At 45.1% G+C, this 23,574-nt stretch overlaps 2 protein-coding genes across 3 annotated transcripts; both read right to left on the bottom strand.

Annotated features, from left to right (window-relative positions):
- Positions 1-207: 207 nt before the first annotated feature.
- Positions 208-5,076, bottom strand: csnk2b (casein kinase 2, beta polypeptide). The gene is made up of 7 exons (XM_084562951.1): positions 4,953-5,076; positions 4,113-4,194; positions 3,534-3,636; positions 2,863-2,978; positions 1,941-2,016; positions 1,552-1,741; positions 208-730 (listed from the first exon to the last, which is right to left on the bottom strand). Exons 2-7 carry the CDS (start codon positions 4,182-4,184, stop codon positions 640-642), a joined length of 648 nt encoding a protein of 215 aa, XP_084419077.1. The 5' UTR covers positions 4,185-4,194; positions 4,953-5,076; the 3' UTR covers positions 208-639.
- A 2,913-nt stretch (positions 5,077-7,989) lies between these two features.
- prrc2a (proline-rich coiled-coil 2A) lies at positions 7,990-22,668 on the bottom strand. Of its 2 annotated transcripts, none has more exons than XM_084563015.1 (16): positions 22,565-22,668; positions 18,374-18,525; positions 17,232-17,409; positions 17,021-17,117; positions 16,830-16,911; positions 16,591-16,734; positions 16,156-16,397; positions 15,972-16,060; positions 15,658-15,809; positions 14,254-14,356; positions 13,971-14,160; positions 12,931-13,453; positions 12,517-12,773; positions 12,122-12,425; positions 11,782-12,004; positions 7,990-11,588 (listed from the first exon to the last, which is right to left on the bottom strand). In XM_084563015.1, exons 2-16 carry the CDS (start codon positions 18,486-18,488, stop codon positions 8,504-8,506), a joined length of 5,784 nt encoding a protein of 1,927 aa, XP_084419141.1. In that variant the 5' UTR covers positions 18,489-18,525; positions 22,565-22,668; the 3' UTR covers positions 7,990-8,503. The 2 variants fall into 2 exon arrangements, with proteins under 2 accessions (XP_084419141.1, XP_084419140.1); XM_084563014.1 differs by lacking the exon at positions 22,565-22,668 and adding an exon at positions 22,373-22,544.
- Positions 22,669-23,574: the final 906 nt, after the last annotated feature.

Here is a 23,574-nt window from a genome sequence, read left to right as displayed (position 1 = left end):
AAAGGGGAGGGAAGGGTTCACCAGGGATCCAATGACGGGAGGGTTGACCACCACTCTCTTTACCAAACTGTGCCAAATACAGAACAAACACAGAGCCAGGGGTGAAGCTGGCTCAGACATTGCACTCCCTTTCAGATTTGTCGTAAAACCCCCGTGTCTGCAGGGAACTCATACTGTAGTGTCACCCACCCACCCACCCACCAACATAATCCTCTCCTCTGTGTGCTCGTAAAATGAATGAACAGCAGCAGCAGCAGCAGCAGCAGCAGCGGGGAGCCCCGGTTTTGTTCATCTTTCTCTTACCTTCTGTTTTTGGCACGGGTGAGTTTGGTAAGGTACGTGCATGGAAAACCAAGTGTGTGGCTGCATTTCTGTGTGTGTATACGTGCGCGCGTGTGTGTGTTTTTAAGATCATGGCTGTGCATTTGTTTTATGTCTCGGTCACACTCAAAAATCTTTTGCATTTGCTCTAAATTAAACCAAAATAATACAGTCTTCAGGGTGGGGAGGGGGCATCTGAAGAGCTCTGTAAAATACAGGTGACCCCTCTCCTTCTGATGATAATTCTCTCCTGTCTTCTCTCTCTCTCTCTCTTTAAGAATCTTCCTCCTCGTCGTCCTCCTCCTCGACACAGACGCTCTAGCGGATGGCCTTCACGGGGCTCTTGAAGCTTGAGGCGGCTTGCAGCTGCAGCTGGTAGGCCATGGGGTGGATCTTGAACCCGTACAGCCTGCAGCAAGAACACAAGAGACAAACGTTTAATTGTTAAAAAAAAAAAAAACGGTTCCAAGAAAAGTGGCGACGCAGACGCTGACGAGGATGTTTACGCTTTGGTCGGCCGTGATATTTGTTTTTAGGGAGATAGAGAGAGAGAGAGCGGAGGTGTAAAGTGACTGTTTGTCATGAGACGTTTTGTGGAAACGTTTGTCGTGTTGTTGCCGCAAACAGACGTCACACAGAAGGTCACCAAGACGATTAGAGGTTGGTCAAAGTTAAGATTTAAAGAGGAAAAACTCAACTGAAGTTTAAAGTTCTGGCAACAAACATTAAAAATATTTTAATTTGACAGATTCCTACAGAAGGTCAACAGATAGCGATCAGATAGCAAACACAGCTTCAATCAGCGGCTGAGCTCGTTTTGCATATAGACAGTAAAACGATGAGCTCAGCGTGGAGAGACGGGAGGAGCTGGAAGATAACGGTCACGTGTGGGTTTAAAACTAAATCCACATAATCGAGATAAATCTAAATCGGTTCAAAGCTTGTAAACGTTATCTTCGCTTGGATTAACTTGGAATCGTTTTAATTACGTCTGGCGGCAACTTTAAATCGCCTGAACTGAAGCTGATAAGGATGAAACTCTAAATCGCCCTAAATGTGTTAAGTACGCTCTTAAAAGACAAATTAGTTTCAAGTTAAAACATAGTTAGCTGTCATCGCTAACGATATCCTGAATCGTTTAGCTTCTGATTTCCACTTCCCTTGGAGATGTTTCAGTCTTTAATTCATTCATTCATTCATGTATATTCAACGGCACCGGGACACACTAACCTCGGGACAAACTGATTGGCGGGCCTCTTGGGTCTGTACTCCGGGTGGACCATGAAGAGCATGTGGGGGAAGCCGGTGCCAAAATAGGCTCCATCTGTGTGGTGGTGCCTGGAGGACTTGGGTGTGTAGACGTCCATACATTTAGGACAGTACAGCTTCACCATGGCCTCTCCGGGGATGTCTGACAGGCCTGTGGAGGAAGAGGAGGAGGAGGGTAGACCAAAGTTTAGACTAGTATAGTGCAAACACTTCCCTATATATCAATTTAGCTTTTAAGCAAAAACAGCAGGGAAGCGTTCCTGGTATTTTCCCAGATGAAAACTTACGTAAAACATAACTTCCCTTCATTCCTTTCATGGAACAAACCTGATGCAAAATTAAATACTCACCAATAGGAAGCATAGGCTGATTCTCACAATAGACGCGGGGGCAGTAGCCAAAATCTCCCTGCTGATACTTCTCCAGCTGAAAAGGTAAAAAATGAGTTTAATGACGAGTCAGTAAATTAAGTATAAACTGTCATTTTGAAAAAGGGAAGGATTTAAAGTGATGCTCCATCATTTATCTAGTATTGCCCTTCATGAATACGGTGAAACATCTAGCACACCGTTCTAAAATGTAGACCAAGAACAAAGCATGAAAGTAAATTTTAGTATTTGTGTGATTAAACTCTTACATGAAAATTTGAACATCATAAACATCAGATATTTACAAAAAGTCAGCTGAGTGAACTGAAAAGATTTGTTGATTAACTGCTTAAAAAATGGAAGATGGCAGATTATTTCAAACGTCTTCCACTGTGTAAACTAAACACCTTCAGTCTGGGTCCTTTAGAGCTAAAATATTCATATTAACACAATTTTGTTAACTTGTATTGACAGAAAGCTGCAGAATGAGCAATGACGATGACAGTCTCAAGTTGTAGCCCTGAATATAGCTACTGGGCCTCCTCACCATCATTGGTAGCCATATATAAACACCCATCTCTGGTTTCTTACATACTGTTTATGTGCTATAGCCTCTATGAAGGGACCATGTGAAGCTAACTGGTCAGTTTGGGCCACTTGTGTTATCTCCTTTATGTTTTTAGTTCTTGTGGATATTCTTTGAGCTGAAAACAGCATTAAGCTTTTGGAGGAAACACTCAGTAATCTGCTTTTTCCACACACATCCTGCAACAACCGCCTCCACAGCAATCAGTCAGCTAACAGGATTCGTTTTAGAAAGGTGCACCTTGCAAACTGGCGACTCTTCTGGAGAGGGAAACGTGAACAATAAATCACAGCGCAGGGAGTGATTTTTGGCCCCTACCATTTGTGCAATGCCTCGGTTGGTGAGGATGTAGCGCGCGTGGATGAGGCCGTACAGCATCTCAGCCGCCTGCTCGATCAGGTCGCTCTGGTTGGGATTGTCCTCCAGCTCCTCGTCTAAAGACGGAAACCAAACAACAACGCTTTGTTTTTGACAGTTCCAAAAAGAAAGGATTACGAGACGGGCAGGAAATACCGGGGGCACGACAGAGAGCACTCTTGTTCTTTTCCAAAATAAGAATGCAACACATAAAAGTTTTCTAAACGTGCTACATCAATGAATCTGAAACGGCACGGAACAAAGACGACAGATAATCTGAGCAAGTCTGAAGAGCAGCGGAAAGAACTCACTTGGTTTCAAAGATCCTGTGAAAATGTACAATGACGTGGGAACAAAAAAAACAATAAAAAAAAAGCACTACTGGGAGTTAGAACGAAATAATTTTTTTTAGAGGAAACAACCACCAGCTGAGACTGCCTAAAAACAAAAGAAAGCTGAGATCAAATGTTTTTTATTTATCAATGGCACGATTAAAAGCTTAAAAGCTGAAGTTAGGAAACACCTGCAACTCCTCTGAGGTATCAACAGCTGAACACTGATAATATTAAGGACATTAAGCGGTGCTTGGCTAAAAACCGAGACGTGTGGCGGCGTGAACGTGACATACAGACCTGGCTCGAGGTCGAGGATCATGTCTAGGGCCTGGCGGTAGTGGGGAACCTGCTCATTGAGCCCCGTCAGGTTAAACTTATCCTGGATGTAGTCTTCATCCACCTGTTGTTAAGGAAACGAGGTAAGAAATCAGATTATTTATTAATAAAAGTGGAATCAAACGCCACTAACAAAGTGGAATTTGGTACGGATACCATCACAGACATTATTAAAGACACCAGTTGTACTTTTAATAAATCCAAGTACTGCTTTAAGGTGTACGAAACACATTTGGAATGTAATTCAGGAAAGTTTGAAGCATATATCAACTCGCCAGATGGCAAAAACATTTCTTCAGGTCCTCATTAGTTCAGAAAACTACAACAACTTTTACTTCACATAGTTTGTAATAACTTACATTAAAAGGACTTTCCTCAATCCAGATAAATCCGTTTTGTTTTACTTTACAGGTGCATGGTGCATACAGATTTCTGGGGGATTTCCTACTTATACTTTCACTTATAGATCTGACCCTAGTATATATATATTTAGTCCAGGTTTAAACACATACACATCCAGGTGAGACTGAGCAAGCATACCTCGCAGAAGAATTCATTGCCCCTCAGTCCGCAGAACCAGGAGATCCATGACACTTCCTCTGAACTGCTCATCTCTGAAAACCTAAAAGGAGGAGGACAACATGATCAATGTGCTGCGTTCACGTACATTTCTTTAAACAGAAATTATGTGAGGGAATCAGTTCATATCATACCTACTAATATCAAGTCAGATAATTTTACTAAAGCTTTATCTGCACGCCTTTTTTGCACAAATACGTTGAACAAAATTAAGCTCATTTAGGCCGGTAAACTGGTGTTAACTATTTCCCTGTTCTTCAACTGAAATTTGCCTGAATTCAACATTTAACTCTCAGTCTGCAAACGCCTCTTGAAAATTAAACATTCAGCTAATAACTTGGTGTTTAATAATTCCTCTAAAATGACAATTTAAAGGTATAATTTCACGATAAAACGACACAAGTAAGTAAAGAAATAGTTCCTGATCCTAAACCCTGGTGAAGGCTAAGCTAACTAGGTAGCTAGCCAATATTATATTCTCAAAACCGTTGCGTTAGTTTTAAACTCTTGTCCTTACATTACATTATTTTAATCTATGGCTATGTCACAAATACGTCTTGTTAGTGATAAATCATTTATGACAAATCCAACCTTAAACGTGTGGCGTACTCAAATGCGCCGGCGACTGTAGCTAGCGTTAGCTTGCTAAAGCTAAATCCCGCAAACGGCTACAGTGAAATTCAATATGGCGCATCGTCAGAAAACAGGCCTCATGACAAAGATTGGCTCATTCCGGAGCTCCCTGTGCTCGTGCGTGTAAATATCTTTAAACTGTTGTTGGTGTGACTGCGACGAACTTACCCGACTTTCAACTTTTATACTCAAATAAAAAATCCCGGCAGATCAACAATGTAGCAAGATCACGGTTGTAAATAAGATGGACACCACCTCCCAGTTCACCCTGTAGGTTACGTTCTTCCTCTTCCTCCGGCGTGATGTCAGCGGACTCAGGGTACAAGCTGTGCTCTGCTGCCCCCACCGTTCACTTTCAGTACTGCACCATCAAAACTTTATAACTTTTACATTTTATATCCTTTAATATTCATAATTAACAACATATGTTCTTCCAAATTAAGAAATTTATATTTAGATTATTTTATTTTTAATATTTTAGAGTTTCCCCATGTGTTTTTACATGTTTTACTACTGTAAGAAAATGTAATCTTTGCAACCTTTTTGTGATTCATATTTACATAGGTTTATATATAAAACTAAATATGTCTACATTAATACCCTGATGTTTTTGGACAGATAATAAATTACCTGCATACATTTTTGTCAAAACTGTGTTCATAAAAGGTAAGAAAATACTTTTAAATATTTAACTCGTCTGATTTTGTGTCTAGAAAACTCTAAATGTGTTTAAACTGACCTGATTAAAGTGCAAATCATTTTGATTGATTTAATTTTTTTATACCAAGGAACCTGCCCGAGACCGAAAACAACCCAAAAGACACAACACATTTAAATATTCCTCTTTGTCAGCCACCAAGAACGAGACGCTCGATTCAGGTTTTTCCATTAAATCAAAAGTAGTTTATTTAACTTTGCCTTCTCTGTATAACTTTATTATAATAAGACACTTCTCTGCTTGTACATTGCTCCCTTGAACTAAAAATGGCAACATTTGTTTGTGGGAATGTAAGTTGGGGTAGACAAAACTTAGATACATACCAATATACATACATGTGTGTATATTACGGTTCCATTAATTAATAATAAAACCATAAATGCTTAAAAACAGCTTGAACCACTCCAGGTACCTCAGTAATGCTGAAAACATAATACAATCTTTGAGTAATTTTTTTTTTTTTTTTTTTTTTTTGTGAGTGTGTGTGTCTGGAATACACTACTTTTGTTTTCTTTTAACATGGGTACATACAATAATGCACACATCAACATTAAGAGTTAAGGAGGGATGAAGGACTCTTTGAGCCAGTGTTACAGCTATCAATGTATAAACCAGTTAACAGGCAAGGCAAGCTGCACCCGTGGGCGTGTTCATGCTTAGAAGAAGTCATAGTGGAAAAATAAAAATATGTCCAACTTCACTTGCCTGCTGACGAATGTATATGCTTTGAATTACACAGAAAACTGGTGAAGTTTTCTGCTGCAGGTTCTTCATTTGGATGACGAACATATACACACAGCTGAATGTATATACGTGGATGTATTTAAGAGACAGCAGACATGTCTTAATAATATTGGTTAAATCACATGTGGGCATACAAGGCAGAAAGTGCTTGCCATTCATCGTGTTAACCCTCTGGTCCCCACCCCTTCCACCCCTTACGCCCCCCCCTCCCCATAGTTATTAACACAGACACCGGAAAAACACACACACACACACAGGCACGCACACACATCCACAAAAATCATCAAATGCCCTACTCACAACATCCCCGAGACGACCTTCAAACTGTTGTCAGTAAACAAACAAAACCCCAACTTACAGCAGTGACAGAATTGATGCAGATGAGCCAAAAATAAAAAACAAAACAAAAACAAAACAAAAAAATCAATTTGGATGTTGTGTTCAGTCATTTTATGTCTCACACAAACTACAAGTCTAATCCTACATCAATGTTTCCTCACTCCAGGCCAGCATTATGTGTTTGGGAAACCGTGCGGTGGACAGTCCTGAATTCGTTTTCGTTTTGGGCTCCCTGTTGCCACCGTGAACTGAAACAGATATCTCGAGTGTGCACGCTTTGAAAAAAAACACAAAAACAAAAAAATACTTCCTCAGAACAGAAGTCCTTCTAAGAGTCTCCACAAGAGCAAGGAGAGAGCCCACACATGACAACGGAAAGGGTGTAATAGTACAACACTGTGTCTAGCTCGGTACTCTGGGCCCAGACAGAGTACCTGTCCCGCTGCATCACATGTAACTTGCCCAAAAAAAAATTAAAAAATCAACACAAAAAGAAAAGAAAACCGCAAACATGGATGTTTGTTAAACTACAAGGAGTGCTTGTTAGAACATACTCGATTACCTACTGAAGCGTTTTTCATGAAAGTCATTTACGACCCAAATTTTTCCCTTGACACATTCTGACTTTTATTTTATTTTGAAAGGAGAGGGGGGGGAAAAAAGGTGTTTCCATAAAAATGGAAGTCACTGAGGAAATAATGGTTGTTAAAATAAAGCCATCAAGCTATCATTAAAGTCTTCATAGAGTAAACAGAACTCATGGGAGAGAGAGAGAGAGTACAACTACTGTCCTTGGGGAAACTTTCATTTTTGCCATGTGCAGAAGTAAATAGGATGCTACGATGAGGCCCCAGAAAAAAAGCCTTTATTCCTAAAAAGAAAAACAGGAGCAACCAAAAATCTACTGAAATGTCTGAGCAGGTCAAAAACGTGTGTGTGTGGGGGGGGAAAGTCTTTCTGGACACGCAGCAGAAACACTGATATTAAAGACAAACCAATGCAAGTGTGGGTGAGCACTGAGCAGTAGTACTTCGATGATTCTCATCACAGTAAATAGACATAAAGGAAGGTTTGGGAAATTTAGTAAAAGGTATTTTTAATGACCTGCTTCGTATAAGAAAAACACACATCCCTAACATTTCTCAAGAGGCTGAAACTCAACTGACACAACGCAAGAAAAAAAAAAAAAAAAAAAAAATTAGACACAATAGAAACAAAACATCTTATGTTACATTGTTCTCGTTAAAAGATGAAGCTGCACTCTTTCCCCTTTGCGAGGGAAGTAATGCAGAACTGCACTACTGAATACCACCCAAGGCCGAAGTGTGGTAGAAATATACACAGGTACATAAATATAAAAGTTAGCCCGATCCCGACATTTTTTTTTGCCAATTTAATCCCACATTTCTGTTTTGCGGCGGCACGTTTTGTTTGTTTGTTTTTTTGTTTTTGTTTTTTTTATAACAGATGTCGTATTTGTGCTTGTATGTGCGAGTATGTGTGGAGCTCTGTGTGAATGTCTTCTGTCAAAACGACGTGCACCTCTTTTATACAACCACATGCTTGTCAAACCCAACTGGGGTGAGTTTCTTGAGGGAAGGTTTAAAAAAAAAAAAACAAAGAAGAAGGAGGGGGAGGGAGAGAGGTTGAGTGGGCGCTAATGAACGGAGAGCAAGACAGAACAAACGGTAGAAATTTACAATAACGGACGGTAGATAGTAGAATGATGCAAAAGGAGAAAGAGCGGGTTGGGGGAAGCTAAAGTGAAAGTGAATACCATCTCCATATACTGTACAATGCACTAATGTGTTTAAGGATGCCAACAGATAAGCCATGAAATTATGATCAAAGGGGGTTTAAGATGTAATAGGGTGGGTTTCAATGTGGGTGGGGTTCATCTGAAATGATTTATATTTCATCACTTCCTATTTTTTGGAGACGGCCAGTTGCCACGCTTATCCCCGTGGCGGTTGCCACCTCCGTTGCCAGGCCCACCGGAGCCACCACCAGGTGGGCCGCGAGGGCCCCTGCCTCCGCCTCCGCCTCCACCTCCTCCTCCTCCAGCGTTGACCCTCCGATTCTGTCGCTCCATCCCGGGACGCTGGCTCGAGAAGCTTCTTTTATTAGCGGCAGGTTCTTTGCCCGCCATCTCGCGCTCAACCACACCACCTCCGCCTCCGCCACCGCCCCCTCCGCCCCTTCCCAGGTGGTGGTGATGGTGAGAAGCGTACGACTTCCCTCCTCCTCCTCCTCCCTCCCTGTCTCTGAACTCTGTGAAGTCGCTACTCTCCGAAGCGGTTTCCCACTCCTCGTTGGCTTGGTCTGAGTTCTGGTTGGTGAAGTCGGGAGACTTGGCTCCGTGGCTGTGGGGGTGCTGGGGGTGGGTTGGACCAGCATTGCCCTGGTTGTAGTGGTGATGGTGGTGGCTGTTTGCATTGCTAAGATGCCCACCACCACCACTGTTGTTGTTGGTTGTTAGTGTGGCATTGTGGTTAGCATTCTGGGCGTTTCCTGTAATTGGAGCAGAGTTTGGAGCTCCGTTACTGTCCTGTACTGAATTCAGGGAGGGAGATGAGGGTCTTCCTCCTCCAATAACACCCACTCCTCCGTTGATGCGTGCGGCATTCTCTCGCTCCTTCAGTCTCCGGAAGCGGGGCGGTTTGTCCTGCTGGTGCTGGGAACGCCCATGACGGCGACGTCTTGGGGGGCGCTCAAACCCACCAGGAGGGAACCCACGGTTAGTGGGGAGAGGGAGTGCATTTGGACCTCCAGAGTTTGATGCTGGGTTGGTTGAGGCTTGCTGAGTGGCCACCCCTCCATTTTCACTGGAACCCAGAGGAGCAGGGGCTGTGGCAGGCAAAGACGGCTGAGGGGGATTGGTCCCCTGATTTTGGGTTTGACTTCCATCAGCTACCTTGTCCTTCTTTTCCCCAGCGTTTCCTCCCCGACCCAAGTCTTTGGGCCCGGTGTTTTGTGGTGGACCTTGCTGCTTCCGGGCTGAAGCTGATGATTTGGAGGACCCACCGTGAGAGACAGAGCTAGGTCCAACCCGGTGTCCCCCAGCTGGTCCTCCAATATTGCCACCACTCCTGTAGATGTTTCCTCCTCCACCTCCACCACCCCTGCCCCTCCTGGAGGGCACACCCCTGGGGGTGAAGACACGAGCCTGGGAACCTCTGGGTGGTGCAGATGAAGTGTTTCCACTGCCAGCGGTGTTGCTATTACTGGAGCCATTCTTGGTGTTGGGTTTTTCTTCTTTGTCTGAGGGACCAAGGTCACTAGCACCACTCTCACTGCCAGTCTCTGAGCCTCTCTCCCTCCTTCTCTTGGGGATTTCTTCATACTCTGAACCCTCACTGCGGGTTTCACTGCGGTTTCTGGCTCTGGCTGGGTTATGCTGAGATCGATCCTGACCATGCCTGCCACCGACTCCCTCACCCTTGGATTCCTGGTGGTGGGCGCCACCAACTGATGACCTGTAGTCTCTACCGCTCCTGCCTCCCATCCTACCGCGACTGCTCCCAGTGGGTCCAGCGCTGGCGGTGTAGGTGCCCCGGAAACCACGCCCGCGGCCGAAGAATTCTCCCCCACGTCCTCGACTGCCTCTGTTACCTTTGGCAGGAACTCCGTGGTGGTGGGAGTTGCTGCCTCCTCTTTCAAAGGAGCGGTCTCTGTCCCTCCTGGACCCAGAAAATCCTGATGAAGCTGTGTCTCCATCTTTCGGGCCTCTACCTGGCCCGCCTCCGCCTGATCGATCAGATCGTTCTTTCCCCCCATTTCTTGGTTTGGCTGTCTGGGCCGGCTCGTCTTTAGTTGGAGCCGATGCGTTATGAGAGATGGAGGAGGCTTCCTGCTTCATGGAGGTGGGCTGTCCACCATCTTGCTCTTTTTCTTTTCCAAAGCTTAGGCTTGGTTTTTCTCCTCCTTCAACTTCCCCTCCCTCTCGCTTCATTTCCTTCAACACTGGCTTTTTGATTGGCCCAGCCCTCTTGTTGGCGTTGCCGCCTCCCGTCTGGTTGGAGGGTTTGTGATCTGATGGAGTGCCGGAGGAGTCTTCTCCACCACGGGAGCTGTTCCCACCTCCTGCATTGTTGGACCTCCTACCATGAGAGGAGCCACCCATATTGCTTCCAGGCCGAGGGCCCCACTGGGTCTCCGTCTTGTGCTCCCGCCCTCCTCTTTGGTTTGACTTAGGGTGGGGATGCTGTTGAGGCTGATTATGACCGCCATGTTGATGTTGAGGGGGAGGTGGGCTAGCGGTGACGGAGGAATGGGCGGTATATGCCAGACCTGCCTTCTCTGGTTTCACGTGACCGCCACCGCCGGCATTACCGCTGTTGCCTCTTTCACCAACATTGTGCCCAACACCAGTTTCACCCTCTCTCTGTGACTGGTGATGATGAAGGGCCCCTTTGACATTACCATCCTCTCTAGCAGAAGAGGAGGAGGAAGAGGAAGAGCAGGAAGATGAGAGGGACGGTTGGTGGAGAGGCGGAGAAGAGTCACTCTTCTTAGAGGCGGCCTCGCCAGCCCTGTCACGGTTGTTCTCTGGTTTGTGGGCGTGGAGTGGGAAGTGAGACTGCTGAGGATGGTGGCTGTGATGGTGATGGAGGTGTGAGTTGCTCTCAACAGGGGGCAGGTCTGCACGACCGTTCCGATCATAGTGGGGATGTGGGGTGCCCCACATCTGGCCCTGCTGAGATCCTCTGGGATGCCCTTCATCCTGGTGTGAGAAGCCATGTTGCTGGTTTCCCCTCTCACCCCCCCTCTGCTGCTGCTGCTGCTGCTGCTGCTGCTGGTGGGGGGGCATTCTTGCACCTTGCTCAGTGAAGTTGCTGAAGTTGCCTCGCCCACTGATGTAGGGATGAGGGTGGTGGCTGCCACCCTGGGCACCGAGCTGAGTGCCAACAGGAGGAGGGGTTTGATTGGATGTCCCAGTGGTGCTCGGCTGCTGGATGGGTCCCAATCCACCTTCTCGTATGCGGTGTGGAGGAGTGTCACTCCTGAAATAAAGAAGAATATAAAGTTCTGATTTAATCTTTCTAAATTTTCTTTGGGGAGAGGTGGAACCAAATATAAACACGAAAACAACTAAACAATGCAAGAAATATTACTTTTACAATGCTCATAGATGTAGTCTGAAATGGTAAAGCACGAAAGAAAAAAAGATGACTTGTGTTACTTGTGTATCCATACCTGGGCCCTTTGGCCACATCATCCTCCTCCAATGGCTGCTTCTGCCTCAGGGGGGACGTTAGCCCACGGTTCTCCCCTCCACCAGGGAATACCTCTGGGCCCCAGGCCAGCTTAGGATCTATAGGTGGGGTCCCACGATGAGGGTGCCCCGGATGCTGTTGCTGCCTGTCAAAGGGGTCTGAACCAGATCCCCCTGAATCTGACCGCTCACGTCCAATAAGACCTGTGACAGTAAAGAATTTTAAACAATGTAAGTCGACATTAGCCTGTAAGTTATTTCAACCAACCAATGTGTTAATAACTGTGTCTATTTTTGAGTCATCATGTCACAGAAACTCACCAGACGGATGCATCCCAGCTGAATAGTAGTCCATGGGTGGGGGGCGACCCTGCATCATGCGAGGATCCATGTAGGGCATCATCATCCAGCGAGGGTCAAAGTTCATTGGCAGGGGTGGAGGTCGAACCATATTGCTGGGTTGATACAGAGGTCCACCCTGTTTGGGTCCAGGCCCCGGCTGGGGTGTTGAACCTGGTGAAGGACCCTGGGGAGCCTGTGGCTGGGGAGACAGTTGGCTTTGTGACGCCTGACTGTGCTGCTGTTGCTGCTGTTGCCACTGCTGCTGCTGCTTCAGGAGCTGCTCCTAAACATAAATACATGTGAAACAGAAATTAAGTCATTTAGAATGCAACATGTGCCATGTGCTGATAGAGGCAAGAAAAAAAAATCCAAACCTGCTGCTGCCTCTGAAATCGAGGTGGAAGAGACTTCTGGTACTTTGAGTAACCCTGGCCAGAAGGACCACCAGCTTGGCGACCTGCTCCCCCTCCGATATTCTCAATCTTCACCGGGTCGCCTCCTCTTTCACCTGCAATTCCTGCACGAATGTGAGGACCGCCCACAGCCTCTTCCTTAATCTCTCCAGGTAAAGGTACTTCCAGTGTGGGCTGCTGTGGCTGAGACACGGCCGTCTGAGGACACTGTTGAGATTCTGAACCAAAGAAAAAGTCTGCAAGGTTTAATCATACGCTTTAACCAAGAAGGAAGCTTTATTTGAGATAGCGGTTACTGTAATGGTTGTTGGCGATAGGGTCGGCGCTGGTCTGCGGTGTATAATTCAGACGTTATCAAATGTAACGGAAACATACCTGCACTGGAGTCGTAGCTGCTGTTGCTGCTGGCTCTCTGACGATCACCTGCCCCAGGACCAGGGCCCAGCTGGACAGACAGCACTGGAGGCTCCTCAGGGTCCACACAGGGGGAAGAGGGCTGGCTGATGTTCGGGGAGGAAGCTGACACAGATGGGCTCGGGCTGCCTGCTGTAGCAGCGGTAGAGTTTCCATCAAGGCTGGGGGTTTTACTGCCGCTTCCACCGCCGCTGCCCTGCTGCTGTTGTTGCTTCTCGTCCAGCCTCTTCAGCTTCTCAGCGCAGGCTGCACGTCTCTCCTCCTCCATTCTACGCTCTTCCTCTTCACGGCGGCGACGAGCTCGCTCTACAGCAGCGGAAATCTCAGAGGACGACTGCTTCCTGCGCTGACGCCAAGTCTCATCTTCATCATCCCCTTGCAAGCCTGGCTGGGCAGGAGGAGTAGGGCCTCCCGCTGCTGGCGGATGCTGGGGAGGGACAGGTTTCCCAGGGGCTTGAGAGGCACCCTGGTTGTGGGGTCGGTCCTGAGAAGTTAATAGAAAATATTTGACGCTCTATGCTGCCGTCTTAAAACCTTTAGATGACAACACTGTAATCTTGTGGGAAAAATGTTTCATGAATGATAACACTGGTCGTCATAAAACTCAAGAGGAAAAAGGCGAACGTAAAACGGCAGATGATTGAGCTATAAGAGACGTGCGGACGGTGGATGGTGTAATGATAGAAATGATTTGTCTATGAGGCCCTATCTGGATGTCTACCTGTCGGTAAAAGGAGTAGGGCCCTTGTCCGAGGAGCGGCCCAGGTGGGGGGGAGGACTGCTCCCGGGGACCACCCAATCCAGGCCTGCGCCCCTGTGTACAGGCAGACACAGTTAGCCATGGTCCGCCACAATAACCTACACTGTAACAGACCTACGTGTCTGCCCACATATAAGTCTGTGCTTAAGAGTATGCAAGCAGTCCCGTGTTTTAAATTTCTTTTCACAGCTTGAGTACGGCCTCACTGGGCAACACCTGCACCTGCTGTCCAGTACACTACCTGGTAGTTGGATGGTGCTCCTTGGGCCACCCAGCCACTGCCTCCCTCCTCGGCCCATCCTGGCTTGCTGGAAGGGGGTTGGGGACCATTGTCAGCATTACAGGGAGGGGTGCGGCGGGATTCTCCACCACTGTCCGAGGCTCTAGAGTGAGAGGTTGCAGTGGGCGCTTCCTGGGACCTCTGCTGCTCACTAAGGACGAGAGAAAAAATAAAAATCTAGTTTCATGTCATCATCAAAAACAAAAACAAAAGACAGAATATTGTGATTTGAACATGAACCCACCGTGACTCATTCTTGCTCTCGGTTCTCTCCTCATCTCCCTCTTCATCTCCTTCATCATCACTGAACTTCAACTTCGCGGAGTAGTCAATCTCCTCATGAGCACCTGATCAAGCAAAGAACAAAGCAAAAGACATCAGAACCCGTTTGTACCCTTCACCCACCGATCGCATTACTCGTCACCAATCACTATGATAAACGTGACATCCTTCACCCCTCCTTCCACTGAGGGGAAGGAGCCGAAGCAACTCGAGCCACTTTGCTTGGATCAGCAGGAAATGTGATACGCAGCAACAACTGCAATGTTAGAGAGCATCAATCTGACCCGCTATCACTATGTCATCACCTCCTTAATCATTTAACAGCATAAAACAACATGGAGTGTATTAGGATACTCGAGTGTCAAAATTTAATAGGGCTGGACTCGCATGAACAACGAAAACTGAAGTCTCTGCTGAGCTGGCACACGACAGCTGCTCAAAATATTGCCATCGTAAGCACAAGTTAAAATTTATTTACCTCTAAATGCCACACATTCATAAAAAAAAAACAAAAAAAAAAACAGGACTTTCAGCAACAACTGAAATGTAAGACATCATTAGGGGTGGGAATCCAAAACTGGCTCTGACTTAGAACCTGCTCCAGTTTCTAAAATCTGTCTGAAGATGTCATTGATTTCTCTAAATAATCACTACTCTGCGACTATGAGGGGCTTTAACAAGAAAACAAGGAGAGAAGACACAATCTAAGTCTGGCTGCATTTTACTAAATCAGATGGAAAAATTATGCCGTTTGAAATCAGCGCAAGGCCGTGGTGATTTCATGCAAGCCCAGTTTCCCCATTAACTGCTTCGACTATGGCAATCCACTCAAGTCTCATATCTAATCAGTAATAGACAGTAATGTCACAACCACAATAATGCTGGTCCTGTGCTCAAAGTGAAACTGACACTTAATCTGACTTCGCCCGACATGTTTACATCAATGCTGCTACCACATCCTGTAAATCTGAACATTTTGCCACTTTTTTCTTCTATGTATCCAGACTGCGTTCTGACAGATGGCAGACGCTGAACAACACTTTCTTTCCACACAGAAAACTGATCAATAACTGATGAAAGAACTGGATCTATAAGCAGTATGACAATTGCATTTAATCAATTTCCATCCCTATGCATTATCATTATTTTAATGTTATAAAAGCAAATATTTCTAAATAGATAAATAAATACTGAAAAACTATATTAAACATTGAAATTTCTACATTATTTTAAGGCTCTCAAATGATTTTCAGTGACATGTCATTTTCCATCTTAGAAGTTTTTTTTTTTTGTACATCTGTAAATGATCCTTCCACAGCTGACCCCATTTATGTGGTAAGTTTTCTGTCAGTGAGCATTTTTGTACCTGCCCAGCCCTCGTCTCCATCGTGGTCCAGCTCATCTAGCTCCTTCAGGTCATCTTGCTTCAAGATAGAGGGTCGTTTTACCACTTCCCCACCTGCATCGCGTGGGCCGCCCTGTAGCCTGCCGTCAGGACCACCCTGCCCACGAGAGAACCTGAAAGAATGGAGCAGGGTCTTTGTAAGGGACATGATGTAGATCCTGAAAATGCATGTCTCAGAAAGATTGTACAACTGTGATTAAAGAAATGATGAAACATTTTAAGACCTCATAGAGTCCAAATGTAGCACAGCAGTAGTATCACAATGGGAAACATACCTTGGAGGAGGCCCTTCCCCAGGTGGCGGGTACCTGTAGGGCCCCTGAGGGCCATAGGGGGCTGGGAAGGGCAGATAAGGAGGATACATCTAAGGAGAAAAAACAGACCAGGGTCAGATGGCGTTTTATACTTGTTAGAGAAACAGAGGAAACGGGAAAAAAATGAATTAAAAACAAAACTTACGAAGGGGGGCATGATCCCTCGATATGCGGGGAACCCAGGCCCCACAGGGGGCTGGGGCAGGGGCAAGGCGGGGCTGCCTGCAGGAGGGTTCCTAGGTGGCCCATGGGTCTGGGAATTTGGAGGGGGGACCCCAGCTGCCCCATCCATCACCAGAGCTCCACCAGTGCCACCCTCCGCTGTCCCCTCCCCAGACATGGTGGGCGCCAAGGCTCGGCCCCCACCGTCCCGCCAACTCGTAACGTCTGAAGACAGCGAGAACGGGAGAGGAGTGGTCAGTATGGTTTGTGTTTTCATGCAATAAGATCAGATGAAGTCACTACTTCAGAGACACGACACATTCTTCTGATGCTCCAATGTCTGGAGTACTTAAGCTTCAACAATGATTTTGTGTTTTGAATTATTAAGGTACAAAAACATTAAGTCAGGATCGCTTACTCTGGGGGCGGAGGCTTGGTCCGGGCCCATACCACTGATCTGCAGTGCCCTGTTCTTTGCCAGCTTTGTCCTGGTCGCCAGCCGCCTGCAGGGTGGGAAATTCCTCGCGAGAGAATGGCGACGGTAGGTTTGATCCCTTTCCACCTGCAAAAATGCAAGAAAAGGAGACAGGCTTGATTGTAAGAGAAAAAAGTTTGATTCAGATAAATATATAACAAATACACATAAAGAGGACTCACCATCCCCTTGTATTCCATGTGTAACACTGGCTTGTGCCCAAGACCTTGCCCCTGCGGCCTGGGTTGAAGCTGGGGCCAGAGCCTGAGGGGGGCACACGCGTAAAATGTCATACATGTCGACTATGGTTGCTCATTTGCTCTTCTGTATTTACTCAGGGTATAATTTTGCTTTCATGTTAGAAGGACTGTACCTCTGAAGCTGGCGGGGTTCTCGGGCGGGTCGGTGCAGGTGTCTGTGAAGCCACAGGCTGCTGCGATTCCGGCTGCGGTGCTGATAATGCATCGGTACTGAGACAAAAAAGGTCACCAAAGATATTAGACCAGGGCAAAACAAGCAACCACACAACACAGTAATCAACAATAAAATGATTTATCTACTGATATAAGTTTAAAGCTTCTTACCTCTTTGGGTCTGCTTGTTCCTGTTTGCTTGCCCATCCTGTGCCGTCTTTGGGAACGAGCGAGACGTTGGGATCGTTGCCTTTGTTCTCCGCCTTCAGACTGGGCAGGTTGGCAGGGGGTGGCATACGCCGCGCGGAGGCAACTTTACCAAGAGACTGCAGGCCATGGCGGGGAGCAACTGATACGGGAAAAGAGAAAGGAGGTCATTAGCACAGATGGACCACGGAAACCTGAAACCAGTGAAATCTACTGGGTGTAAGGAGGAGGAGCCCCGACGACACGAATGGCATTCACTGCTTACTTTGGCGGATATGCAGTAAGGATGCCAAACAACTAACACGGATACAAGATTTCAAGTTTCGGTCCGATGATTATCACGACTATAGATTTGAGAATGAAAAAAAGCCTAACTATAAAACTTTCAGCAAACCAGTTACAATTTACAGAAGGTACTGATGCTTACAGAACCACAGAAAAGCCTCCTGATTCTGAGAAGTGAAGCTGTTTCTGAAAATCAATCCCTCATTTGTTTCCTTGAGGCTCAGAGAAACCGCAGCAGTGCATGGATTCACTATGTAGGAGGAGGGAGTCTGTAGGAACAGGAACAACTGCTTAGATCTAGTGGGGAGCTCCTGAATAAAACATAAACTGGGGACTCGGCACAGAAGTCAAACAGCATCCACAAGTAAGCCTCTGTCTCAGGTCAGGCTCAGTGGCTCCGAGGCTCAGCTGACATGTCGTGGCTCAACACGAGCCAATTCACCCGGCAGGTCCTGCTTTTTTTCCTTTTTCCAATACATGTGAAAACGTTCTAGCAACCATTTATTTCCGCTCTAATAAAAATAAGGATGATGATCATCCTTGAATAATGTAAACAGTATCGGCAAGAAATAAAAAAAAATGTCCGGAAGGTTCCAGAGATAAATGCACCTCCTGTATTTGAAGACAGCAACAGAGCTGTTAAGACAGTAAGCTAATGTTTCAAAGTTACCACAAAGCACCCAGGAAGTTTTAAACATAATGCCTATGGGTAAATCCAACTGTGATAAATTACACCAAATATAAACAGCACCAAACCATCACATAGGATGAGAGCTTATTTACGCGTTTCATCTTCGCCATGACAGAAGCAAGATACTCACCAACAGGCTTTTGTGTTTCAAGGCTCTTTCCTTTGTATGTATCAAACAGGTTGAGAGACGCATACTTGGTTTTGCCTTCCTTCCCCTTTGCAGTTTGCCCAGAGCGCTCTGACATTGCGCTGTCCGCTCATTGAGTATGGTGAACCCTGAGACTGGAGGGGAGGGGTGGGGGGGAGAAAGTGAAAGGGAGAGTGAGAGATTTGACACCAGGTATACACAGCAGAAAGTGAGAGTTTAAACACTAATGATCCAAGCATGCGTTTGAAACAACTACAACAGGAACAACCAAGCACTTATATGTCACAAAACATGCGTAAATGTGTAGTAAAACAAGACTATTCTGTATTTGCTTTCATACTAACATTTTTCCTCTTGCTCACCAAAGAAATCATATATAATATTAAAATTTCTATACAGTGTAGATTGTAGTATATGTGTTTGTCTTGACAAAAATTTTCCATTGACTGGTACTGCCTCCACAGCCTTCATAAATCAATTAACTCAAAAGCAGGCACAAGTTCAGTCAACTAAGGGCCCGTCCACACGGAAACGCAAAAACGCCGAAACGCATAAGTTTTTCATCGTTTTGTCCTTTCGTCCACACGTATCCTGTAAACGCATTGCCCTAAAACGCACTTTTCTGAAAACGGGTCCCAGGGTGGAGAAATTCGCAAACGCAGCTCTTGCGTTTTCACGTGGACGACGAATACGGGGAAAACGATGACGTCATCGCCACACCCCCCGAGCAGCCTTCCACATCCCGCGAGACGTCTCGTAACAACATCAACAACAATGGCGGACTACATGCTAGTTTTCCTGCTGGAGAAGATATTGAGCCTATTAGGGTTACTAGGGCAACATATCATGCTCCTGTGCCACCACGCTGAGCAAAAAAGGCGATTTGTAAACAGCGCTGAAGATTTGTGTGCATGCTCCGCCTCTTCCTCTCCGTTTTTGGTGAATTTCTGAAACTGAAACAGCGCCACCTATAGGCCGGGAATATGAAGTAGCGTTTTCGGTCGTGCTGAAACGGACCCGCGTGGACGCGGATATTTCTTGAAACGATGATCGAAAACGGAGAGGGAAAAGATCGTTTTCGTACGTGTGGACGTGGCCTAAGATCTTATCTGGGTAGCAACATTTACCTGGACTTTTAAAACAAAAAATATAAAATAAAAAAAATAAAAACTACTATTTTGGTTGCATTCAATAATTGTCAGTTTGCTTAAGAATTATTGGCTGTTAGCCCGCCAAGTCACTCAGCTTCACAGGATGTTATGGAGTTCAATAACTAGACATTACTAGACATTTTCACCTAAAGATAAGCTTGTTTTTTGTTTTTTTTATTTGCTTTTCCATACACGTTAAATGCACAAAAGATATTTTGTGTACCATTCCCCTTGAGTAAGACTTGCTAGATGAATTGGCCAGCCTTAACTATCAGCAAACAGCCATGACACAATTAATTGTTCTGTATGAATGCAGGGATTAGGTCCATTGTGTAGGTGTGTCTGTCCTCAGATAAGAACATATATTAAGCTCTCAGCAGGAGTTTCCACAGGAACTCTGTCACAAGGAGGAGTGTGGCGTGGCACTCCTATGAGACACATATGAATGTACCTGTTCCACAATAATGACTTATTAAACTGCTAAAATAATTATTAGGATTACCACGTTAAAATAAAATGAGCATGAGTAAGTAAGTAGTTATGCCCAAAAACCTCAATAACTACCTATTTGGGGATGACTTATACCTACTATTGTTTATTCCTCACGCACTGGTGCTCTGTCGTAATCAGATTCTTACGTATATACACAACGGAAAAGTACAATGGATTATCACGGAAGTGCATTTGTTCAGGTTTGCGCTAAATAAATTCTGGTCAAGCTCCAGCTTTTGAGCATGTGTACAGGTAAGTCCTCAACTTTACTAGATAGATTATCACCACACACGTTTCAGTTAGGCCAGACTAAGCTTTGTCTCAGACGTTATACGGCACTCATCACAGGAAATACTGTACAAAAGAACCTTGGTTTCTATGGAAACGCATTATAAATGTTATTCTTCCATGCTTTGCCTTGAGACAGGGTTTGGCTCCATGGCAACTGCCGGGCCTTTAGGTTGAACTCATTTTTACTGCACATCAATAAAAACACACAGCACTGACATCTGTCCCAATTCGGCCGGCGTGATTTGGCCGCATCCATCAGGTTAAACCGCTTCCTCCCTTCCACCAGACTCCCATTAGGGCACAATTACTGAGAACAGACGATTCCTCCAAGACTATTAACCTGCACGCAACACCAGATACTTCATTCACTTGTTTTGGACGAAAGCAGCAAAAATAACGTGAGCCGGTGCGAACGGTCCAGGCCGATTACCGGAGCTAAACAAAACCTTTCGGTTCTTTGTCACGCTGGTTTATTGTTTAGCAGGCTGACTCCTGAGGTGTATATTTAGAAAAGTAAAGTGATGAAATACCAAATCATGACAGCTCCGGTAGTCTTAAGCATGCCCAGCAGTCTACTATCTGCTTGAATAGATAGCTGCATATGAGAGATTGCACAAACAACAGTTGTGTTTACCACGCTTAGCCAAACCAAGCAAGGATCATTTTTAGACCTGAATCAAAACAGTGGGGAAAAGACTCAAACAGTGAAGCCAACAGCTTTCTACTGCGCACTGATAATCTTTATAAAAAGACAAAAATGCTGAAGTGACTTACAGTTACACACATCACTGCAGGAGTAACACTAAATAAACTGCTTCACACACACACACACAGACTACCGAACAGCAGCTCCGCATTGTGCCACAATAGCCCGATGAGATTAGAAAATTAGGTCGTGGGATGATGGCTGGTCAGCTACATGTTGTATGGGGATTAACGGAGGACCGAGCAGCTACACTACGAAGCCATAACTGCAGCACCGTACACACCACAATGAGGCCGCGTAAAGCTAACGCCAACCACAAGCAACTGGTCACGATACTTCTTTGCTTATACCAGTTGGTAGCAAAGGACACAACGTCCAGGGCGTCAAATGTATAAAACACAAATAGATTATTGTAGTGCTAAGTAGTGCTAGCGAGCTAACGCAGGGCCTCGGTGTTCTCGTAGGGAGGGAGGGGGACTGCGTTGATGTTTCATAATACATTTTCGACACCTTGCGCTAATCGATAGCTTACTGCCGATCAACCCTGCGAGGTGTTACGGTTTGAATCACAAACTGACATCGCAAGTGGGGATCCTCAACCAAACTGAGCTATGTACAGTTGATATAAAGCACACGGCAACGCAGAAAATAGGATTTTATTAGGAGAACAAAACAAAATGGCGGTGGAGACAGGCCCAGCGAATACTACCGTTAACAGAGACCGGTTGTGCACCTTTAGCCCCAACGGGCTTGCCATCATACAGCTAAATAATAATGAAATACATTTGAAATGTGGACAAACACGTTTAATTGTGTTGGGGGGGAAAAAATATATACATCGTTATACACTGTTACAAACGGCCGTGTATCATAAACGGACACTGTGTTTGCTAAAGCTACACAACTAGCCCCTGTGTTATTCCAGACGAACAACCTGTGCTAACGTTTATCCGCTAACATTAGCTACGTAGTTTTAGCGTATTGTTGTTTTGGATAACTCGGTTGTTCCATCTGTAATCTGACCACGTAGCCACTCTAGCCAAGAAGTAAATAAAAAGCTGTTCAAAACAAGGTTACGTTTAATATTTTGACATGGCAGCTGACATGTAGTGGGCTAACCAATTAGCCAGGCTATGCTAGCAAGCTAGGCATCCACCTAACGTTAGCTACCCACAACAACCAAGACGCCGTCTTTACATTAAAAACAGCACTTGCGCCGCCACAAATCACATCTCCAGGCAACATAAATCTACACCCAGATGTTATAATGTTAATTTATGCGCGGTTTAATGTAACTGTTCAGCGTTTGCATAAAGCATGCAAAATTTTCCGGCCACTGACCTGGTCTTGTCCCGACTTGTCTCGAGGTTGTATCGCAGAATGAGGTTAGCTATGCTATCGCGTAGCTTTCTAGCAAGTGACCCAGCTAGCTAAGCAACGGCACAGTCAAACACATAAGATATTTTTTTGCTGTAAGCCGCACTAAACCTGATACGAGTGACTCTGAATAGGTAAAGAGTGTGTTCGGCTTACTTGCACTCCTTTTCTTTTCTTTTTTTCCCCAAAAAATAAATGAAAAAAGGAGGGGGGGAAAGAAAATTGTTAACAGTGGACTCGATCCGTCACCTAAAGAGCCGTCAACGGCTACTGGGTAATTTCGTGAGATGGGAGCCGTTTGGGACCTCTACGGTAAAATCAAAATGCGACTTTTATTTTTTTTATTTAACACGACTTTCCAATTAGAAATAAACGCTAACGTATTAAAAAAAAAAAAAAAATCCACTATTTATCGTATTAATATTTATATAACAGTTCACACTAAAAAGCTGTGATTTGTCTATCTTTGGCACCCAGTCAACTGTGTCTTGATTTAAATATATATTAACAATAAGCTTAGGGAAAAAATCAATTAAATGCTGCACAGATTTTTATTTTTGCACAATGTTCTTTTAATTAGTTGATTTGCAAAAAAAATCACTGTAAAAAAATTAAAAAAAGGGCAATATTCCCTTTTTATTATTGTCCGAATTTAACACACAGCATAAACAGTTTGCAGAAGCGTGATAGCCGTGGATGGGGGGGTCAGACGAAGACGTAAAGTCAAGAATTGGAAAAGGTAGAGCAGCATTCAACACTCTAATCAAGATCTGGAAAACAAAAAAACATCTCTCTCAAGACCAAGCTCAAAATCTTCAACTCAAAGCAGTACACCACTGCCATCACAAGCAAGCTCCGGTCGTTCATGAACCACTGCCTAAGACGCATTCCTTGGGATCTTCTGGCCAAACACAATTAACAACATCAAAGCTGTGGGAACGCACCAACCAGGAACCAATAGAAATACAGATGAAAAGGAGAAAGTGGATCTGGATTGGTCACACAATGAGAAGAAACAAAACAGCAATAACCAAACAGGCACTGACATGGAACCGACAAAGGCAAACGAGGGAGAGGTCGTCCCAAGAACACCTGGAGAAGAAGCACAGAGCAAGAGATCAAGAAGGAGAGGCTGACGTGGCAACAGCTGGATGAAGATGGCCCAA

Source organism: Chelon labrosus (assembly GCF_963514085.1).
Source record: "Chelon labrosus genome assembly, chromosome: 16".
NCBI classification, from domain to species: Eukaryota; Metazoa; Chordata; class Actinopteri; order Mugiliformes; family Mugilidae; genus Chelon; species Chelon labrosus.
Note: the sequence above shows the minus strand (reverse complement) of the source record. Positions and strands in the feature narration are given on the sequence as shown.

Bases quoted from the DNA above. Each gene is read 5' to 3' on its own strand.
- csnk2b (XM_084562951.1), bottom strand. From the start codon at position 4,184: ATGAGCAGTTCAGAGGAAGTGTCATGGATCTCCTGGTTCTGCGGACTG. The intron at 2,017-2,862 runs GTAGGGGCCAAA...TTACCTTTTCAG, and splicing joins ACCGAGGCATTGCACAAATG to CTGGAGAAGTATCAGCAGGG. The intron at 1,742-1,940 runs GTGAGTATTTAA...CTTCCTCCACAG, and splicing joins TCAGCCTATGCTTCCTATTG to GCCTGTCAGACATCCCCGGA.
- prrc2a (XM_084563015.1), bottom strand. From the start codon at position 18,488: ATGTCAGAGCGCTCTGGGCAAACTGCAAAGGGGAAGGAAGGCAAAACC. The intron at 16,398-16,590 runs GTAAGCGATCCT...CGCTGTCTTCAG, and splicing joins ACCAAGCCTCCGCCCCCAGA to ACGTTACGAGTTGGCGGGAC. The intron at 11,589-11,781 runs GTATGGATACAC...TCTTTATTTCAG, and splicing joins GATGTGGCCAAAGGGCCCAG to GAGTGACACTCCTCCACACC.